We start from the raw sequence: 18,465 nt of genomic DNA, 5'->3' as shown, positions 1-18,465 counted from the left end.
GGTTTTGATTTGCATTACCCGAATCATTAGTAATGATGAATATTTCTTCATGTGTGTGTGTGTGTTTTGTTTTTTTTTGTCATTTGTATTTCTTCTTTGGACAAATGTCTATTCAAGTCTTTTACCTATTTTTTAATGAGGTCTTGTCTTTTTATGGTTGAGTTGTAGCATCTCTTTATATATCATGGATATTAAACCCTTATTGGACATGTGATTTCCAAATATTTTCTCCCATTGAGTTGGCTGCCTTTCACCCTTTTGACAAAGTTCTGTGAGGTTGAAAAGTGCTTAATTTTGAGGAGATCCCATTTATCTATTTGTTCCATTGTTGTGCATGCTTTGGGTATAAGGTCCAAGAAACCACCATCTGCCAAAAGGTCTCTAAGATGTTTCCCTACATTTCCTTCCAGTAGTTTTATGGTCCTGGCTTTTATATTTAAGTTTTTGACCCATTTTGAATTGATTCCTGTACACGGAGTGAGATAGGGGTCCTCTTTCTTATAGATATCCAGTTCTCCCAGAACCATTTGTTCAAGAGACTGTTTTGTCCTATTAACATGGACTTGGTAGGTTTGTCAAAAACCAGTTGACTGCAGAGGTGATGGTTTATTTCTGGACTTTCAATCACTGATCATTGTGTCTATCTTTATGCCAAAACCATGCTGTTCTGACCACTGTAGTTTTGTAATATGTTTCAAGGCCATTGCCTCCCATTCATTTTTCTTTTTTAGAATGCTTTTGGCTATGTGTGTATACTTTCCTTTCCAAATAAATTTGTTAATTGCTTTTCCTATTTCTGTAAAGTAGGCTGTTAGAATTTTGATTGGGTATTGCAGTCAATCTATAAATCAGTTTGGTTAGAACTGACATCTTCACAATATTTAGTCTTCCAATCCATGAACACAGAATGTTTTTCCTTTTGTTTAGGTCTTCAGTGATTTTTTATTGAATTGTTTTGTAGTTATCTGCATATAACTATATGCGTATTAACCTGTACTTCTATGGTTAAATTGATTCATAGGTATTTAAGTCTTTTTGTTGCTGATGTTAATGGAATTTCCCCCAGTTTCTTCCCCAGATTGTTCAATACCAGTGTACAGCAAATATTGATTTTTGCATGTTGATTTTGTATTCTGCCACTTTGCTGAACTCATTTATCAGCTCAAGTAGCTTTGTTGTAGACATTTCAGAATTTTCTAAATATAATATAGTGTCATCCACAAATAGTGAGAGTTTTACTTTCTCTTTTCCTATTTAGATATCTTTAATATTTTTTTCTTGTCTAATTGATCTAGCTAGAACTTCTAGTACAATGTTGTTTAATAATGGCGACTGTGGACATCCTTGTCTTGTTCCTGATCTTAGAACGAAAACTTCCAACATTTCCCCATTGAGTATGATGTTGGCTGTGGGTTTTTCATATATGCCTTTCATCATATTGAGAAATTTTCCTTATATCCCTATCTTTTGAAGTGTTTTTATCAAGAAAGTATGCTGGATTTTGTTGAATGCCTTTTCTGCATTGACTGAGATGATCATGTGGGTTTTTTCCCTTCAATTTGTTAATGTTGCGTATTACGCTGATTGATTTTCTTATATTAAACCAAATTTGCATACCAGGAATAAATCTGACTTGGTCGTGATGTATAAGTCTTTTGATATACTGTTAGATTTGATTTGTCAGTATTTTGTTGAGAATTTTTACATCTATGTTCACCAGAGATTGGTCTGTAATTTTCTTTTCTTGTAGTGTTTTTTGAAATTTATTTCTATTCCACCCTCTCCTCCCCCATTGTTTGCCCTCACTGTCTGCTCTCTGTGTCTGTTCATTGTATGCTTGCCTTCTTTTTAGGAGGCACCAGGAACAGAACCTGGGACCATCCCATGTAAGAGGGACACACATAATCACTCCAGCCACCTCTGCTCCCTGCTTATTGTTTTCTCATTGTGTTTCCTTGTTGTGTCTCTTTGGTTTTTTTTTTTTGTTTTTTTTTTAAAGATTTATTTATTTATTTAATTCCCCCCCCTCCCCTGGTTGTCTGTTCTTGGTGTCTATTTGCTGCATCTTGTTTCTTTGTCCGCTTCTGTTGGCGTCAGCGGCACGGGAAGTGTGGGCGGCACCATTCCTGGGCAGGCTGCTCTTTCTTTTCATGCTGGGCGGCTTTCCTCATGGGCGCACTCCTTGCGCGTGGGGCTCCCCCATGCGGGGGACACCCTTGCGTGGCACGGCACTCCTTGCGCGCATCAGCGCTGCTCATGGCCAGCTCCACACGGGTCAAGGAGGCCTGGGGTTTGAACCACGGACCTCCCATGTGGTAGACGGACGCCCTAACCACTGGGCCAAAGTCCGTTTCCCTGTTGTGTCTCTTTGTTGCATCACCTCATTGCTTCTTCCTGTTGCATCAGCTTGCCACACCAATCTGTCACATCAGCTGTCTTGCTCGTCTTCCCATGCGGTAGGCAATGCCCAGTTGTTGAGCCACATTCACTTCCCTCTTGTGGTTTTATCTGGCTTTGGTATTAAGGTAATGCTGGCTTCATAAAATGTGTTAGGTAATCATCCTTCCTTCCTAAATTTTTGGGAAGAATTTAAATAGGAATGGTGTTAATTCTTTTCAAAATGCTTGATAGAATTCACCTGTGAAGTCATCTGACCTGGACTTTTCTTTGTTGGGAGATTTTTGATGATAAATTCTATGTCCTTAAATGTGATTGGTTTGTTAAGTTCATGTATTTCTTGTAGTGTCAGTGCAAGCCATTTGTGCATTTCTAGGAATTTGTCCATTTCACCTAGCTTGTCTAGTTTGTTGACATAGTTTCTTACAAATCCTTTTATGATCCTTTTTATTTTTGAGGGGTCAGTCGTAACATCCTCCCTTCATTTCTGATTGTATTTATTTGCACCTTCTTTTTCTCTGTTAGTTTAGCTAAGGATGTGTCCCTTTCTCTTTCCTTTCCTGGGCTGGTAGATCCCTGGAACCCCCTTTGTCTGTGGACCTGGCTGAGTCCTTACATCTGAGGTGAGTCTCTTGTAGACAGCATATAGCTTTTATTTTTTTTAACCATTCTATCAGTCTGTGTCTTTTGATTGGGGCGCTCAAGTCATTAACATTCAATGTGATTACTGTAAAGGCATTACTTTGTCCATTTTATATTTCGGCTTTCTGTTGTCATATGTTACCTTTGTCTATCTTCTTACCCTTTAGTTTACCCTTCCAAATAATCTTCATTTCTATACTCTTTTCCAAGTTTCTTGCTGTTTTTTACTTTCAGGCTGCAGCACTCCCTTTAGTATCTCTTGTAATTCTGGTCTTTTGGTAACAAACTCTCTCCATTTTTGTTCATCTGTGAGTACTTTAAACTCACCCTCATTTTTGATGGACAGTTTTGCCATATACAGAATTCTTGGCTACCAGTTTTATTCTTTCAATTCCTTAAATATATCATACCACTTTCTTCTCACCTCTGTGGTTTCTGATGAGAGGTCGATACTTAATCTTATTGAGGCTCCCTTGTATGTGATGCTTTGCTTTTCTCTTGCTGTTTTCAGAATCCTCTCTTTATCTCTGATATTTGTCATTCTGCATATTAGGTGTCTTAGAGTTGGTCTATACGGATTTACTCTGTTTGAGGTGTATTGTCCTTCTTGGGTATTGATATTTATGTCTTTGATATGGGTTGGAAAGTTTTGATAATGAAAACAAAAAGAAAACATACCGAAACTTATGGGATGCACAAAAGGCAGTGCTCAGAGGGAAATTTATAGCTCCAAATACCCACATTAAAAAAGAACAAAGATCTCAAATCAAGACCTAACACTTCACAACAGGAGAATGAGAAAAAGAGGAGCAGACTAAACCCAATGCAAGCAGAAGGAAGGAAATAAATAATATAGCAGAGATAAATGAGATAGAGAATAAAAAACCAACAGAGAAAATCCATAAAACTAATATTCGACTCTTTCAAAAGGTCAATAAAATTGACAAACATTTAGCTAAAATGACAAAGAGAGAGGACGCAAATACTTAAAATCAGGAATCAAAGGGGGGACATTACTATCGACACCATATTAAAAAAGGATAATAAGAGGGTATTATGAACAACTGTAAGCCAACAAATTAGATAAACTAGATAAAATGGACAATTTCCTAGAATCACACTAACTACCTATACCTACCCCAAAATAAAGAGAAGATCTCAACAAACCAATAACAAGTAAGGAGATTGAATCAGTAATCAAAAAACCTCCCAACAAATAAAAGCCCAGGACCAGATGGCTTCACAGGGGAATTTTACCAAACATTCCAAGAAGAATTAATACCAATCCTGCTCAAACTCTTCCACAAAATTGAAGAGAGGGAACACTCCCTAATTCATTCTATGAGACCAACATCACCCTCATGCCAAAGTCAGAAAAAGATACCACAAGAAAACTACAGATCGTATGTCTTATGAATATAGATGCAAAAATCTTCAACAAAATACTAGCAAACCAAATCCAATAGCACATTAAAAGAATTATACACCATGATTGCACAGGATTTATCCTAGGATTCAAGAGTGGTTCAACAGAAACAAGTAAATTACTGTAATACACCACATTAATAGAATGAAGGAAAAAAAAAGACACATGATCATTTTAATTGGTGCACCAAAACCCAGCACACTTTCTTGATAAAAACACTCAGGAAAGTAGGAGTAGAAGGAAACTTTCTCAACATTATAGAGGCACATATGAAAAATCCACAGTTAACACCAAACTCAATGGTGAATAATTGAAAGCTTGCATTCTAAGTTCAGGAACAAGACAAGGTGCTCTATTTCACTGCTATTGAACAACTGAACTGGAAGTTCTACCCAGGGTAATTATGCAAGAAAAAGAAATAAAAGACTCCTGACAGGAAAGGAAAAAGTAAAACATTCCCTATTTGCAGATGACATGATCCTACATACAGAAAATCCTGAAAATTCCACAACACTACTAGAGCTAATAAATTCATTAAAGTGGTAGGGTACAAATGAGCTACAAAATCAATGATGTTTCTATATACTAGTAATGAATAACCTGAAGAGGAAATCAAGAAAGAAATTCCATTTACAATAGCAACTAAAAGAACCAAATAGTAGGAATAAATTTAATTAAGCATATAAAAGACTTGTACACAGAAAAATACAAAACATTGCTGAATAAAATCAAAGACAACCTATATAAATGGAAAACATTCAATATTCTTGTATTACAAGACCTATTGTTACTAAGATGTTAATTCTACTCAAAGCGATTTATAAATTCAACATAATCAACTAAAATTTCCAACAGTCTTCTTTGCAGAATTGGAAAAGGCAAACATCAAATTTATATGGAAGGGAAAGGACCCAGAATAGCCAAAACAAACTTGAAAAAAAAATAACAAAGTTGGAGAACTCACATGTCCTAAATTTAAACTTAATACAAAGTTACATTAAGCAAAACAGTGTGATACTTAAAAGTAATTCTACAGGTTTAGGGACAAATCATCTCCCTGCAGAGCACAGTAAAACACCTCTATAGAACTGATACTAAAATCAATTAGATTTTTAGAAAGTTCTTGGTCCCAAAGGCTTCATTATGAAAAATTATGTGTTCATTCATTGCTGTCTCCAGAATTTAGTACGGTAAAGTCTCAGCTAAGAGGCATAAGGATGTAGAATTCCTTCCTAAGGAAATAATCTTTAAGGGACTGAGGTAGAGGCGGAAGGAGAGTTAGAAGCTACCCCCAAAGCTAAACAAAACACCAACACTTCTCTTCAATGAGGCAGCGGAGAGGACACAGAGATGCAAATCTTTGTGAAGACCCTTAAGGGCAAGAAAATCACCCTCCAGGTCGAGCCCAGTGACGCCAAGGCCAAGATCCAAGGCAAGGGGGACATCCCGCCTGACCAGCAGCATCTCATCTTTGCCAGTAAACAGCTGGAGGACAGGCGCACTCTCTTGGTTACAACATCCAGGAAGAGTCCACCCTGCACCTGGTGCTGCGTCTCCAGGGCAGCATCACCGAGCTCACCCTTCCCCAGCTCGCCCATAAGGACAACTGCGACAAGATGATCAGCCACAGATGTTATATCCGCCTGTACCCCGGTGCGGTCAATTGCTGCAAGAGGCGTGGCCACACCAACAACCTGCGCCCCAGGAGGGTCAAATAAGGACCTGCTCCCACAGCTCCTCAGCCTCCCGCAAGCGGCCTCCTTCCAGAGCCCTGTGGCCTTGAGACTGCAATAAAGTTCCCCTTTGCTGACTGAAAAAAAACAAAACAAAACAACCTAAGGGTGTTAAAGAGGAGAATACAAAGACCTTAAGAAGCATGAGGGTATAAATTCAGACCAGATTTAGAGAAATTGCTTTAAGAACAAGAAGAAAGGAAAAGAGAAGTTTAGTCTCTTGTTTTCAGAAATAGAGAAATTATGGAGGTCATAGTGGATGAATGACAAGGGAGAGTGAAGGGAAGAGTTCGACTGGGAGCTTGGGCAGTGTAGATCATACTGTATTCCATGAGTAACATGATTAATTTCAAAAAAATGCTAAAGTTCAAAGCCATTCTTTGAACTAAACCATTTATTTCTGCATAAAGAAACTTATCTGGAATTTTTTTGGATTATGATAAATGTTCAAATCAATTTGGAAAACTGTCATCTTTACAATTTCTTCATATTAATGATTACAGAATATATGACTCCATTTAATCAAGGAATAAAATTTTACAACTTTCTTCATGTACATTCTGTATATTTCTAATTAAGAATATTCTTACAGATTTTATGTGGACATTTTGTTATTATTGTTACTCTGAATGGGATCTTTTTGAGCAGTGTATTTTCTAGCCAGTTATTGTTGGGAATTCAGGAAAGGGGATGAACTTTGCATATTCATCTTTATCAATTTTCTAAACTCATTAATTCTACTTGTTTTTCAGTAGATTCTCTTGAATGGTCTAGGCTTTCAAAGATATTATTTGTAAATATTCATGCATTGAAACAAATGGAAAGTTAGAAGTTCAATTTATATAAAAACAACACTTCTAAACTAGTGATAAATCTGATTTACCTGTAGGTTGTTTCAAGTTGTGTATCCAGGAAGGTGTTCTGAAAGTAAAATGTCACACATTCTCCTGCTGGGGGTTTTTCCGGAACTTCAGGCAGGCAAAAAAACACCCAGGAGTGAATTTCAGCAAAACTGAACTGTCCTGTTAGAGTCAGTGTATTCATTGGTCTGTAATTTAATAGAGACATGCATTTTGTATAAGAATACATGGAGGTAGATTATATGTATAATACAAAACACATTAACAAGCAGAATTTTGCAATATAGCTAAATAAAGTTTAATTTTTCAGGAATACATAAACATTTCAATTTCATGAGGGAAAAAGATTTGAACACTTATTTATATCTGCACCTGTGCTAGTTGTCATATTTTTCAGTTAAGCAGCATATATATAGATAGATAGATATAAATATAGATATAGATTCTTTCCATTTTTACTAGCTTTCAAAAAAAAAACACCAAAACGTGGGTTTGCCAGGTAGATTTGATTTTTGAAAAGTTCATCTAGTATTTCTACTACATATTAATAAAATATAGAACATACACAAAAATCTGCTTAGGGAAAGAATCAGCATAATGTGAAGGCAAAGAATGGAGCTTTTAAGAGAGAGAGACATGGATTAGATACCTTGCTCCACTATTTTACTAGCTGTGTTTTATCTTACAGGGATATGCAATAATATCTTGCAAAATCACATGATGTAACAAGAACAAGAGGTTCTACATAGATTTAAAACAAATAAAATGGATAATAATACAGAATTAAGAAACTAAAATTTATAGAATAAAAGGTTCAAAAAGAACTTTAATAGGATACAGAATTAAGGAAACTGAGAGTTGGAAGGGACTTTTGATATCAACCAAACCAACCCTCTCCTTTGCAGATAACAAATCTAAGATCCAAAGAGTTAATAAATTATTTCTCCAAAGTCATATAGTAACAGACATAAGATCATAATCCAAGGCTCTTGGTTCCTAGTTTGCTGTTCTTTCTAGCACACCATCCTGTCTCCAATAACTCTAACCTTGACTTTTAGACAGAAGGCACCCTAAGAAGAATCTATTCTATCTTTAATGTTTTGCAGAAATTTTCCTTAGGAACATCCTTACATCTTATTTAAATTACATACCTTTTAAATTGCAAGTTACAATAGAAAAAAACATGCTTTGACCTCAAAAATCATAGCGTTTCTTAAAGCAGCAAGTTACTTTTTCAAGCCCCATTTCTCATTTGTAAAACTGACATATTATTACTTATCTTGTTGTAAGAATTTAATAATGCATAAGTACCTAGCACAATGCCTTGCACAGAGAAAATATTCACTAATTGTCAGTTTCTTTCTGTCCCTTCCATTTAAGTCCATGGTCTCTGATCTTCAGGAAAGAAAAAGAAAATCTACACACAAGTGGATTCTTAAGATGGAACAGAAGTGAGAATTAACAGACTTTCATAACCAATTATTGTACCAGTATTCCCTGACATGAAACAGAAAGGGGATGTAATATTTGAGGCTAATATAATAAGGCCCTGTTCATAGACAATCTAATTACTAAACAATATTTGCTCAATTAAATGTTTGAGATTTAATACTACCTTAATGATCTCAGAATGGAAATATTTGAGAAAGATAGGGAAGTCCAACTCAAAGAGCCTCTAAAATAAGACAAGGAATCTTATATTTATTAGAAATATTAAGTCCATAGCATTTAAAATATGTATTTAATTTTGAAAAATGTATAAGTAGCTACTAGAATTTACACTATAAAAACAAATGCACATTTATTTATGCGTAAAACCATGAAAATAAATTGCTCTCTCCTTTGCCCTACCTTTCATGATCAATTAAGTGAGTTCTTTGATGGAGTGAAAGGGGTTTGATCTGGTACTGGTGGACCTGACAGGTTTTGGGTTGAATTCTTGGAGTCACATATGCTTGAAGTGTGCCATACTGGCCTTCAATTGAGCGAATCTGAGTCAACACAAAAGAGAGAAGAAAATAAGAATGCTCTAGAAACATAAACATATTTCTAAAACATTCAACACAAGTAATCAATTACTTATGCTTTTATTTCTTCTGTAGTATTTTAAAAGGAAATAATGACATTGTATTAAACAACTATTTGCCTCTATAATAAAGGAAAAGTAAAAAGATTTTACAGCCAATGGCAAAATTTATCAATCTATGAAAGTTATCCCGACCTCATATTTTTAGTTCATTTGTCCACATTTACCACTGCTACTACATTTCAAAGAACATATGTTCTCACACACTACCTTGTCACATCTAAAAACACAGGTGTGTAACAGAATTTATTTTATGAAGATTTACACTAAAAATGGTAAAAGTCTAGACATTTTTGTTGAAGAGATAAGTGAGTTTTCCAAATAACTGAAACTTACATGGAACATTTCATTTTCTCAAATGAATGAACATGCAAGTCACTTGAAATCCTACCACCCAGAGATGACCATTATTATTATTTTGGTAGTCATCCTTTCAAACAGTTCTCTATGCATATGTATAAACACAAATACATAATTTCACATGAACAAATTCTATTTATATTAAAGGCATCTTTCCTTTTATCTCTAATAATCACACTTTTTCCCTTAACTCTACCTCTGCTATTATCATCACCCTCCCCCCAACCCATCCCATCCATTCCCACCCAGGCCTTCTCCCCATGTATAATCTACCTTATCAGACTGCTATGTTTCTATTCAGTTCTTACCCCATATTTATATCATTATATATATATTTTTATAAAAACATATACATATATAGGGAATTTATCTATGTATTTTCTATTTTTCAATGCATGGACTTTCTTCCATGTCAATGGATACAGATAAAACTCATTGTTTATAGCAGTTGCATAATATTCCATGGTATGGATAAATATTCATTTATTCAACCATTCAATTACTAATGAGTATTTGCTTTGTTTTCATTTTTTTGGCTGTACAAACCATGCTGCAATTAATTATATAAACATCTTTGTATATACTACTATGAGCTGTTATGAAATAGATTCTCCAAAATGGGGCTATTGACTACTTTCCAAAACGGCTCACCAATTTACATTTTCACCAACTATGATTAAGAGTTTGCTTTTCCTCATTCCTGCCACCTGGTGATGCTGCTCTTTAAAATTTTTTGCCAGTCTGTTAGATAAGTTACTATCTCTGTGTTATTTTAATTTCCCTAAGTAATAATGAGGTAGAAAAAAATTTTATTAGTCATTTTGATCCCCTCCTTTATGAATTGCAAATCCATATCCTTTGACTATTTTGAGGTGGTCTTTTTTATAACTATTTACAGGCAGTCTTTACATTTTATTGATATTCACCCATTATCCAGAAGACAATGAAATTTCTTCTTTTTAATACCTAGTTACTTAATTCATGCAAATTTAATTTTTATATATGGCATAAGAATCCACTCAATTTTCTTCCAGAGAGTTGCCAGTTGTGCCAAAACCATTTTAACATAGAATTTTTCCCTAAATAGATACATCATGCATTATTTCCCCATAACTATGCTTTAGGCTCTAATTTTAGATTGTGTTCCATTGTATGACCTATTTATTTATTCCTTGGAAATACCCTACACTAATTTTTGTAAACTATTTTTATAGTAATTTTTACTGTGTGACAAGTTCCATCTTACTTTTCTTCTTTTTCATAATTTTCTTGGCTATTTTCATACAGTTTATCCAATGGCTTCATTGTATCCAATTGAAAAAAAGGAGAAAGAAAGGAGATTAGAGGTTAGTAGAGTCTGGGGGGAGTGGGCAAGAGGGAATTATTTCTTAATGTATTCAGAGTTTCTGTTTGCGGCAACGAAAAATTTTGGTAATGAACGGTGGTGATGGTAGAGCAACAACTTGAGTATAATTAATAGCACTGAATTGTATGCTTCACAATGGTTAAAATGGGAAATTTTGTGTTACATATATGTTACCACAATAATAATTTTTGGTAAAAAAAGAGCACTATTATTTAAAAATATTCAGGCCACTTCATAATTTATCTACACAATCTTGCTCAGTGATACTAAATTTAAAATGTTTGATTAGGCTACTTACTCATAAAATATGCTTAAGTAACAAGAAATTTCCCCAGTTTTCAAGTTTTCTTTCAAAATATATTATAGGGGAATTATGCAGCTCAAAATAGGTTTTTTTTTTTTTTTAATTACACTTAACTGGAACTTTTTAAAATCGGATATGAAGAACAATGTTTAACAGTACCTCAAAATAAAGCATTCACTAAGTAATTCATGTGTTATAATATTTTTTGTTAAGTCAATATCAGTACAGAGTGAATAAATCATTTATTTTAGTTTTTGTAAGTAATCAAGATAGTGTTTTCACTGTTCACTCTTAAATCCTATGTTTTAATGTCATTTGTAAATCAGTATCAATGTATGGCAATGATAAAGCATGAATTAAAATTTGTTTTCCAAACTAAAAAAAAAAGCATACTTTGAGTTTTAGAACATCAGCAACACCAGGAAAAAAAGTTACAGTCCTAAATTCTTAGATAATAGAAACAAATACTAAAATAAAAAATTTTTAAACACTCACACTATAAATTAATTAAAACAGATTTTGTGTGCTAGATTCATATTTAATTGCAAAAATGATTATGTTAATTCTAAAGACTTCAAAAAGTTTTCTCTAGAATAGATGATAATAATAATTTTTAAATAGATGATAATAAATCACATCACAGGAATACCATCAACAAAATCCAGCAAGGAGGGAACTACTGGGCCCAGACACTTCAATAACTAAATTATTTTATTTGGACTATTATTGGATAAAACAAACTATAAAAATAAAAATCAGTGGAATTTGAACATTGACTATTTGATGATAGTAAGGAATTATTAACTTTTCTTAGGTGTGATAATAGTATTATGGCTATTTATATATACTGAAATATTTATAAATGAAATTATAAACTATCTTATATTTGCTTCAAAATAATTTGGGTGGGGAGCATTGGCATAATCAAAATTGGGTATGTGTTGATTATTGCTGAAGCTAGGTAATAAGTACATGGGGATTCACTATTTTATATATGTCTGAAACTTTCTATAATAGAAAATTAGAAAAGAAAATTTCCATTGAGAGAAAACATTAAGCTCTATGATTTTAGAGAAGGTGACTGGCTAAGTGCTAATAGCAGAAACAGTGGTTTGGGCTAAATTAAAACCTAACTAAAAACTAGTAGTGGAAAAAAAAAACTCACAAGGCATTTGAAAGTCATTACTTCAAAAGTACTTATTTTAGAGAGAAATTCCATGCAAAGAAACAATATCAGATATTATAAAATGTACCAGGAACAAAACAGAAAGCTCAAACATTCAGGTAAAGGTCATTTCTAACAATTTACCTTGAGTTCCAGCCTTGTGGTATTTGCCTGACACCGATAAGTAGCAAGAAGAAAGTTGTCATTTGACTGAGAAGAATAGAAAGTTAAGGATCAGTACGCATCCATATTTTTACCAACAATAACAATAATGGTTATCATTTACTGAAGTTCTATCATTTGAGTGTCACTGTGCTACTGCTTTGGTTTCACTAAGTTTTAACAGATAAAGGAAGAAGAAGGTGGGTAACTTTCCCAAAAGCTGGCAAAAGTGGAATTTAAATTCAGATCTTTAAGATTCTAAAGTCTACGCTCTTTCCACCTTGCTTCTCTACAATAACATTTTTAGACATTAAGAGTTGTAAAAATTTAACTTACAATGAAAAGTCCTAATATTTATATAATGAAGACATCTACAACATTAACTGTTGAATGTCTTTGATTTTCACAAGTATTTAGAGAGGACCAAGAAATATGTCATCTCTATTCCCAACAAATAGCACAGTATCTGGCATACTGTGGGTACTCAATAACACATACTGTAGGTACTCAATACATTTTTGTTGAATTAAATTGGCGAAGTTACTTCAAATATGCTAGCTTTTTTTTTTTGTCTCCCCTTCCCTCCCAGCCTAGTTGTCTGTTCTCTGTGTCTATTTGCTGCGTATTCTTCTTTGTCCGCTTCTGTTGTTGTCAGCGGCATGGGTATCTGTGTTTCTTTTTGCTGCGTCATCTTGTTGTGTCAGCTCTCTGTGTATGCGGCGCCATTCCTGGGCAGGCTGCACTTTCTTTCACGCTGGGCAGCTCTCCTTACAGGGTGCACTCCTTGCGTGTGGGGCTCCCCTAAGCAGGGGACACCCTTGCATTGCACGGCACTCCTTACGTGCATCAGCACTGCGCATGGGCCAGCTCCACATGGGTCAAGGAGGCCCAGGGTTTGAACCACAGACCTCCCATGTGGTAGACGGACGCCCTAACCACTGGGCCAAGTGCGCTTCCCACAGCTTCTTAAATTGAATATTAAACCATTAAAAATAGAAACATATCTAAGTGCATGAATTACAAAATCAGGCAAAACAATATGACACATTTCATATGCAATATTTATGTATTATTTTCCAATTTTTATCAAATAACTGAAGAAATAAAAAGGATGTCAATATCAGAAAGAAAATTCAAGTATTTTAATTTCAAATTATTTATACTTAGTAACCATAGAGAATCAGTCAGCATATCCAGAAATCTACTGTTGTGTGATTAAAAACAAATGTTATATACTGAACTATTTACAGATGAAATAATACAGATTAAAAGAGATATGTCTCAGGTTAGCTTTAAAAATAATCTAGTTTAGGTTGAAGAGAATGATATAAGACAGGCCATATGTTGACGCTAGTGATGGGTACCTGGTGGTTATTATACTATTCTTTCTGCTTTGGGGTATCTTGAAACTTTCCATAATAAAAATTTTTTAAAAAGCTATCAGCCAAGAAAATAGATTTTAAAAATACATAAAATACTAATTTCAAAGAATCATGCAGTCATATAAGTAAATTAGGTCAATATTTCATAGTAACAAAGGAATTAAAGTTTTTAATTCCATGTTACCTTGATTTTTCAAAATGGCCAAAAAGTAGTAGGTCTCAATCTTATATTTTGTTCTCAAACAGGGTGATAAATCATATATGAGCAATATAATACATCTGTTACAAAATCTCATCAAAAAGAAAAGTTTTACTATGAAATTCCATATAAAATTTTCTTTAATTATTGACTTTTTCCTTTATCCACTCTTCTTATTTCCTTCCTTTTTAAAAATGTATAACTACCTGCCAATTCCATTCACTATCTCCTTTTGCCTTGCTTTGTCTCCTCCAATGCAGCTAATCTGGAACTTATCTCTACCCAAAAAACCTCTTTAGGATCCACACCAAGCACTGAGACTGCTAGTCCTTTAGTACTAAGCAGAAAGAAGTGCCTGTATTAAGCATGTCCCAAAACAGTGGCATAATCTCATTCTAGGCGCTCTGCACACAGTAAGTGTTCAATAATGTCTGCTGAATATGGGCAAGTAGGATTCAACAAGCTTAGAAAAAGCAGGGAGGACCAGAAAGGGCAAGCAGAAGGAATAGATCATGTTCAAATCCAAGGACTGTATAGTATTTTCAAGATTTCAAAAACTTCAGTTTGGCAGAAAATAGAGTATATGGGAAGGGAGATAATAGCTGGTGTTAGAAATAAGGTGGAAATGTAATAATAGCTAAATCATTTCACAGTGAGGAACCTAGATTTATATCCTGCAGGAAATAAGGAATCTTTAAAAGGTTTTGAGAAAAGAATTGAAACAATGATGTTTGTGTTTAAGGAAGACTTCTCTGGTTGCATAGCCTGGAAGTAGGAGGCAAGACTGAAAGCAGAGAAACTGCCGAGTGCAGGAGTTTAAGCAAGAGAGGACGAGGGCCTGGACTGTTAACCTAAGTGGGAATGAAGCAGAATAGAGGTCTGAGCCATGGAGGTAGAATTGACCGAACCTAGTGACTAACTGGATACAACAGATCAGAGAGAAGAAAGAATCTAGGATAACACTCAGGTTTCTCAAGTATCTGAGGACAGGAAAAGAGAGTAGCAGCAGCAGATTTTGAGGGAAAGATTATGAAAGAAAGATCAAAGGATAAACATCAAATACGTGTAGTATTTATAGGCTTTAATTAAAATGGCATAATAGAAATGAAAGCATCTAAAGAATGCTTTTAAAACTCACCTCAGAATCACAGCTGCTAAAGCTTACAACAGCAGAATTTTTATCCACATCAAGTAAATCTATTGGAACATCACTCTAGTCAATTTAAAAGAAAAAGTTACGATGAAAAACCTAAAAATTTTCACAAAATATATTTTCTCTCAGGCTTATACTTAGTTTTAGTTTATAGTCATTTTTAGATTTGAGAGTATAAATTTCCTTAATTTATATTTGATAGTCTATACCTCCAGAATATAAATACGATAAAGAAGAAATATTATTTTGCAATCTCCTATATTTTTTAATATGGATGATCAGAAGTCATAGAATATAATCTCTTACTACCTCCTTAAAATGACAACCGTCCTATTATTATGAGTGCTAAAAATGTTACCATGGACTGTAAATAATCAAATGGTCCTTCTGATTTTTTCAGTTCATTTTTGTCAATTTGAATTTTACCTGTAAAACAGAAAGGAGATAATTTTTGATCTCCCCTAAAGAGGTAGCTGCTAGGACAAGGCTGTTGCACTGTGTTCTATATGAATGGTGGTCTGAGTTGTCCCATGTAGCACCCCTTCCAGCTAGTATTACTTAAAAGAAATTTCTACCTTTAAGTTTTAAATGATCATATTCTTATCTCTCCCTAAATCTTTTTAAAACTAGTTTCCTTCCTTTTCCATCTTTTGTTTTTTTCCATTCATCCTGCTATTCTTTTCTACTCCCTGAATCTCTTCCAAATCAAAGGAAACAAATGCAAATACATTGATGAATGGAATTGTACATTATTGCCCTTAAATTATATGCTTTTAGGCTTACCTACTTTGTCTACTGCCCTACTTTGAAACTACTGGGTTAATAAGCAAGCTGTAATGTAAGCAACCATTTTAGTACCTGGGAATTAAAAAAAAATTCTAAGAGCATTAAACAAGGGAGTTTCCAAGTCACATCACTGTTAAGATACTCCCAGAGGGTAGCAAAAAAAAGAACATCCTTATTGGTTTCTTCTTTCTGACTCTTCCTGAAATTGAAATCCATCTGTCTTTTGTTTTTTAATAAATATGGGCTAAATAAAAAGTAAACATGTAATTTAAATAATCTTTGAGCAAACTGATTATCTAATATAAGATTAAGAATATACAACATTTAAAATTACTGTCTGAAACCAAGTTTTCAATATTAATTAAAACATGAGTGTTTTCAAAATAAATCCAGTCATAAAATATGACTATATATACAAGGCACAAATACATAAATATATATATAGTCAGTTACATGACTTTTACCTAAGAATTTAGACATTTTGTTTACCTGTATTAAGACATTATCTATTGCTGTCTGCACTTCTAAGATAAGGCTGTAGCTGGCATCATCCTTATTTAATGTAAATTTGTCATTTATACTAAATGAAGGTACTGCTGATTTTGCTTTGCTTGATTGAGAAGACTGTTGATATTTCTCTCTTTCCTGCAGTACCTTATACTGCAGATGTTCCAACTCACTCCTAGAGGAAAATATACACAACACTGTCACCTATAAGTAGAAATATTTTAGGCCCTCAGAATATTTACAAACTTGAGGCACTTAACTTCTACAAAGTAACAGTTTTATTAGTAAGCTGGAACTAACATCAATAGGAATGAAAAGTTTGCTTCTTTGACCAAATGATTACACATTATTAACCTCTAATATAAAAATGGGAACATCTACTCAGTCCCATATCAGTAATATTAATAAAGAGTTATTATTAACTCCAGGTTCCAAATAATCCATTCTAAGACATAAATCTGGTTATGGTTGCAAACAGAATTAATAGTAAGGGAGACTGATTGTACTGCAGCACCAAAACAGATTTAAGAAGAAGAAACAAAATGTGTACCAGGAAATGTGCCTTTTAGCAAGACATTATAGGAGATGCACAAAATAAGGAGGAGGATACATAATGTTAACATTTTGGGGACCACAAGGTGATGTGAGCCAGTGTTACTGCTCAGGTTTTACCAAGTGTCGGAAAGGATTCTGCTGAGATTGAACTATACATGCATTGTTTACAGAATCTCTAGTTAGGGTATTCCTTCAATGGAAAAAGCCATATTCAAATGAGGTAAATAGTAATTGGAAGAGAATATGTGGCCTAGCTAGTCCCATCTTGGGGGAAATATCTAGGGAGAAACTTGGAAGGGAAATATAAAATGAACAAAGGATAAGATCCGTTTATCCAAGAAATATTTACTGAGTGCCTCCTATGTACCTAGCAGTGTTCTATGAGCTGACCAGCAAAAGGGACATAAACTTCTTGTGGACTTATATTCCAGTGGTATCAGGAGGGAGTAAAGTTGGTTAGGGAAAAAAGGTATTGTATTGAGGATGTGAGATAGTCACTAATGTTTCTTGGTATCCCTGTTGCATGTATATCCTTACATGAATCTTGTATCCTCATTGGATGAACATTAAAGCTTGCTCTCCTGATGGTTTTTGGTTACTAGCACTTGTGGCATCTTGCTGCCTTGAAAGATTCTTTAGCCCTGAACTACCACCAAAAAGACAACCCCTTCCCCAAGGCGTTAGGAAGGGTCAAAGTGGGGAAAGTGTCACTAAAAGTTTCAACAACTCCCAACTCTTCACTGTATGAAAAACTTTACATGAGGGTTGGGTATCTTTCAGAGGACCTGTCAAATTGGGCAGACCATGCAACCAATACCCTATGTCAAAGGGAGTCAACATTACTCAGTTCTAGTAACAAAACTTAAAAGCCAAAATTATAGATTCAGAGGGCTCCAAAATTATAGATTCAGAGGGCTCCACAGGAAGAATGAACATTGGAATTAATGAGGAATAGAGCCATTTCTGCTGGTGTCTTTCTAATTGCTATAAATTAAAAAAAGAAACACTGCAACTATCTTTGGCTAAAAAAGTAAAAAATTATAATCCTTGATCTAAGTAGTTTGTATAGAATAAAGCATACGAAAAGAATATTTCTAACTCCAAAGTATTAATGAGGTCACTGCTAGCTTTTTTAATCTGTTAAATTCATTTAAAAAGACAATAAACGAATTAATTATACCATTCAATCTAATAAAACAATACACCAACAAAACCCACATTTCATGAAATAAAGGGGAAAAGAGCAAACAAAAATCCAAAGTTACCGTAAAGAAGCAATTTTATTCTGCATCTCCTGATTAATTTTCAGTTCTTCTCCTGGCCCACTTTCCTTATGAACAGGTTCTGTTGTCATACCTGTAACCCAACCTGTGGAGATGAAT

General features: G+C 34.2%; 1 protein-coding gene across 2 annotated transcripts in view; it reads right to left on the bottom strand.

Annotated features, from left to right (window-relative positions):
- Positions 1 to 18,465, bottom strand: part of BBS7 (Bardet-Biedl syndrome 7) — a 58,959-nt gene that overhangs the window by 16,496 nt on the left and 23,998 nt on the right. For both annotated transcript variants that reach the window (XM_058293193.2, XM_004474669.5), the window contains exons 10-15: positions 18,349 to 18,451; positions 16,511 to 16,703; positions 15,221 to 15,295; positions 12,484 to 12,549; positions 8,910 to 9,049; positions 7,082 to 7,246 (exon numbers count right to left, since the gene is read on the bottom strand). In XM_058293193.2, coding sequence (XP_058149176.1) covers positions 7,082 to 7,246; positions 8,910 to 9,049; positions 12,484 to 12,549; positions 15,221 to 15,295; positions 16,511 to 16,703; positions 18,349 to 18,451 — 742 coding nt within the window. The remainder of the gene's footprint in view (positions 1 to 7,081; positions 7,247 to 8,909; positions 9,050 to 12,483; positions 12,550 to 15,220; positions 15,296 to 16,510; positions 16,704 to 18,348; positions 18,452 to 18,465) is intronic.

The sequence above is a fragment of the Dasypus novemcinctus genome, chromosome 1 (assembly GCF_030445035.2).
Source record: "Dasypus novemcinctus isolate mDasNov1 chromosome 1, mDasNov1.1.hap2, whole genome shotgun sequence".
Lineage (NCBI taxonomy): Eukaryota > Metazoa > Chordata > Mammalia > Cingulata > Dasypodidae > Dasypus > Dasypus novemcinctus.
Note: the sequence above shows the minus strand (reverse complement) of the source record. Positions and strands in the feature narration are given on the sequence as shown.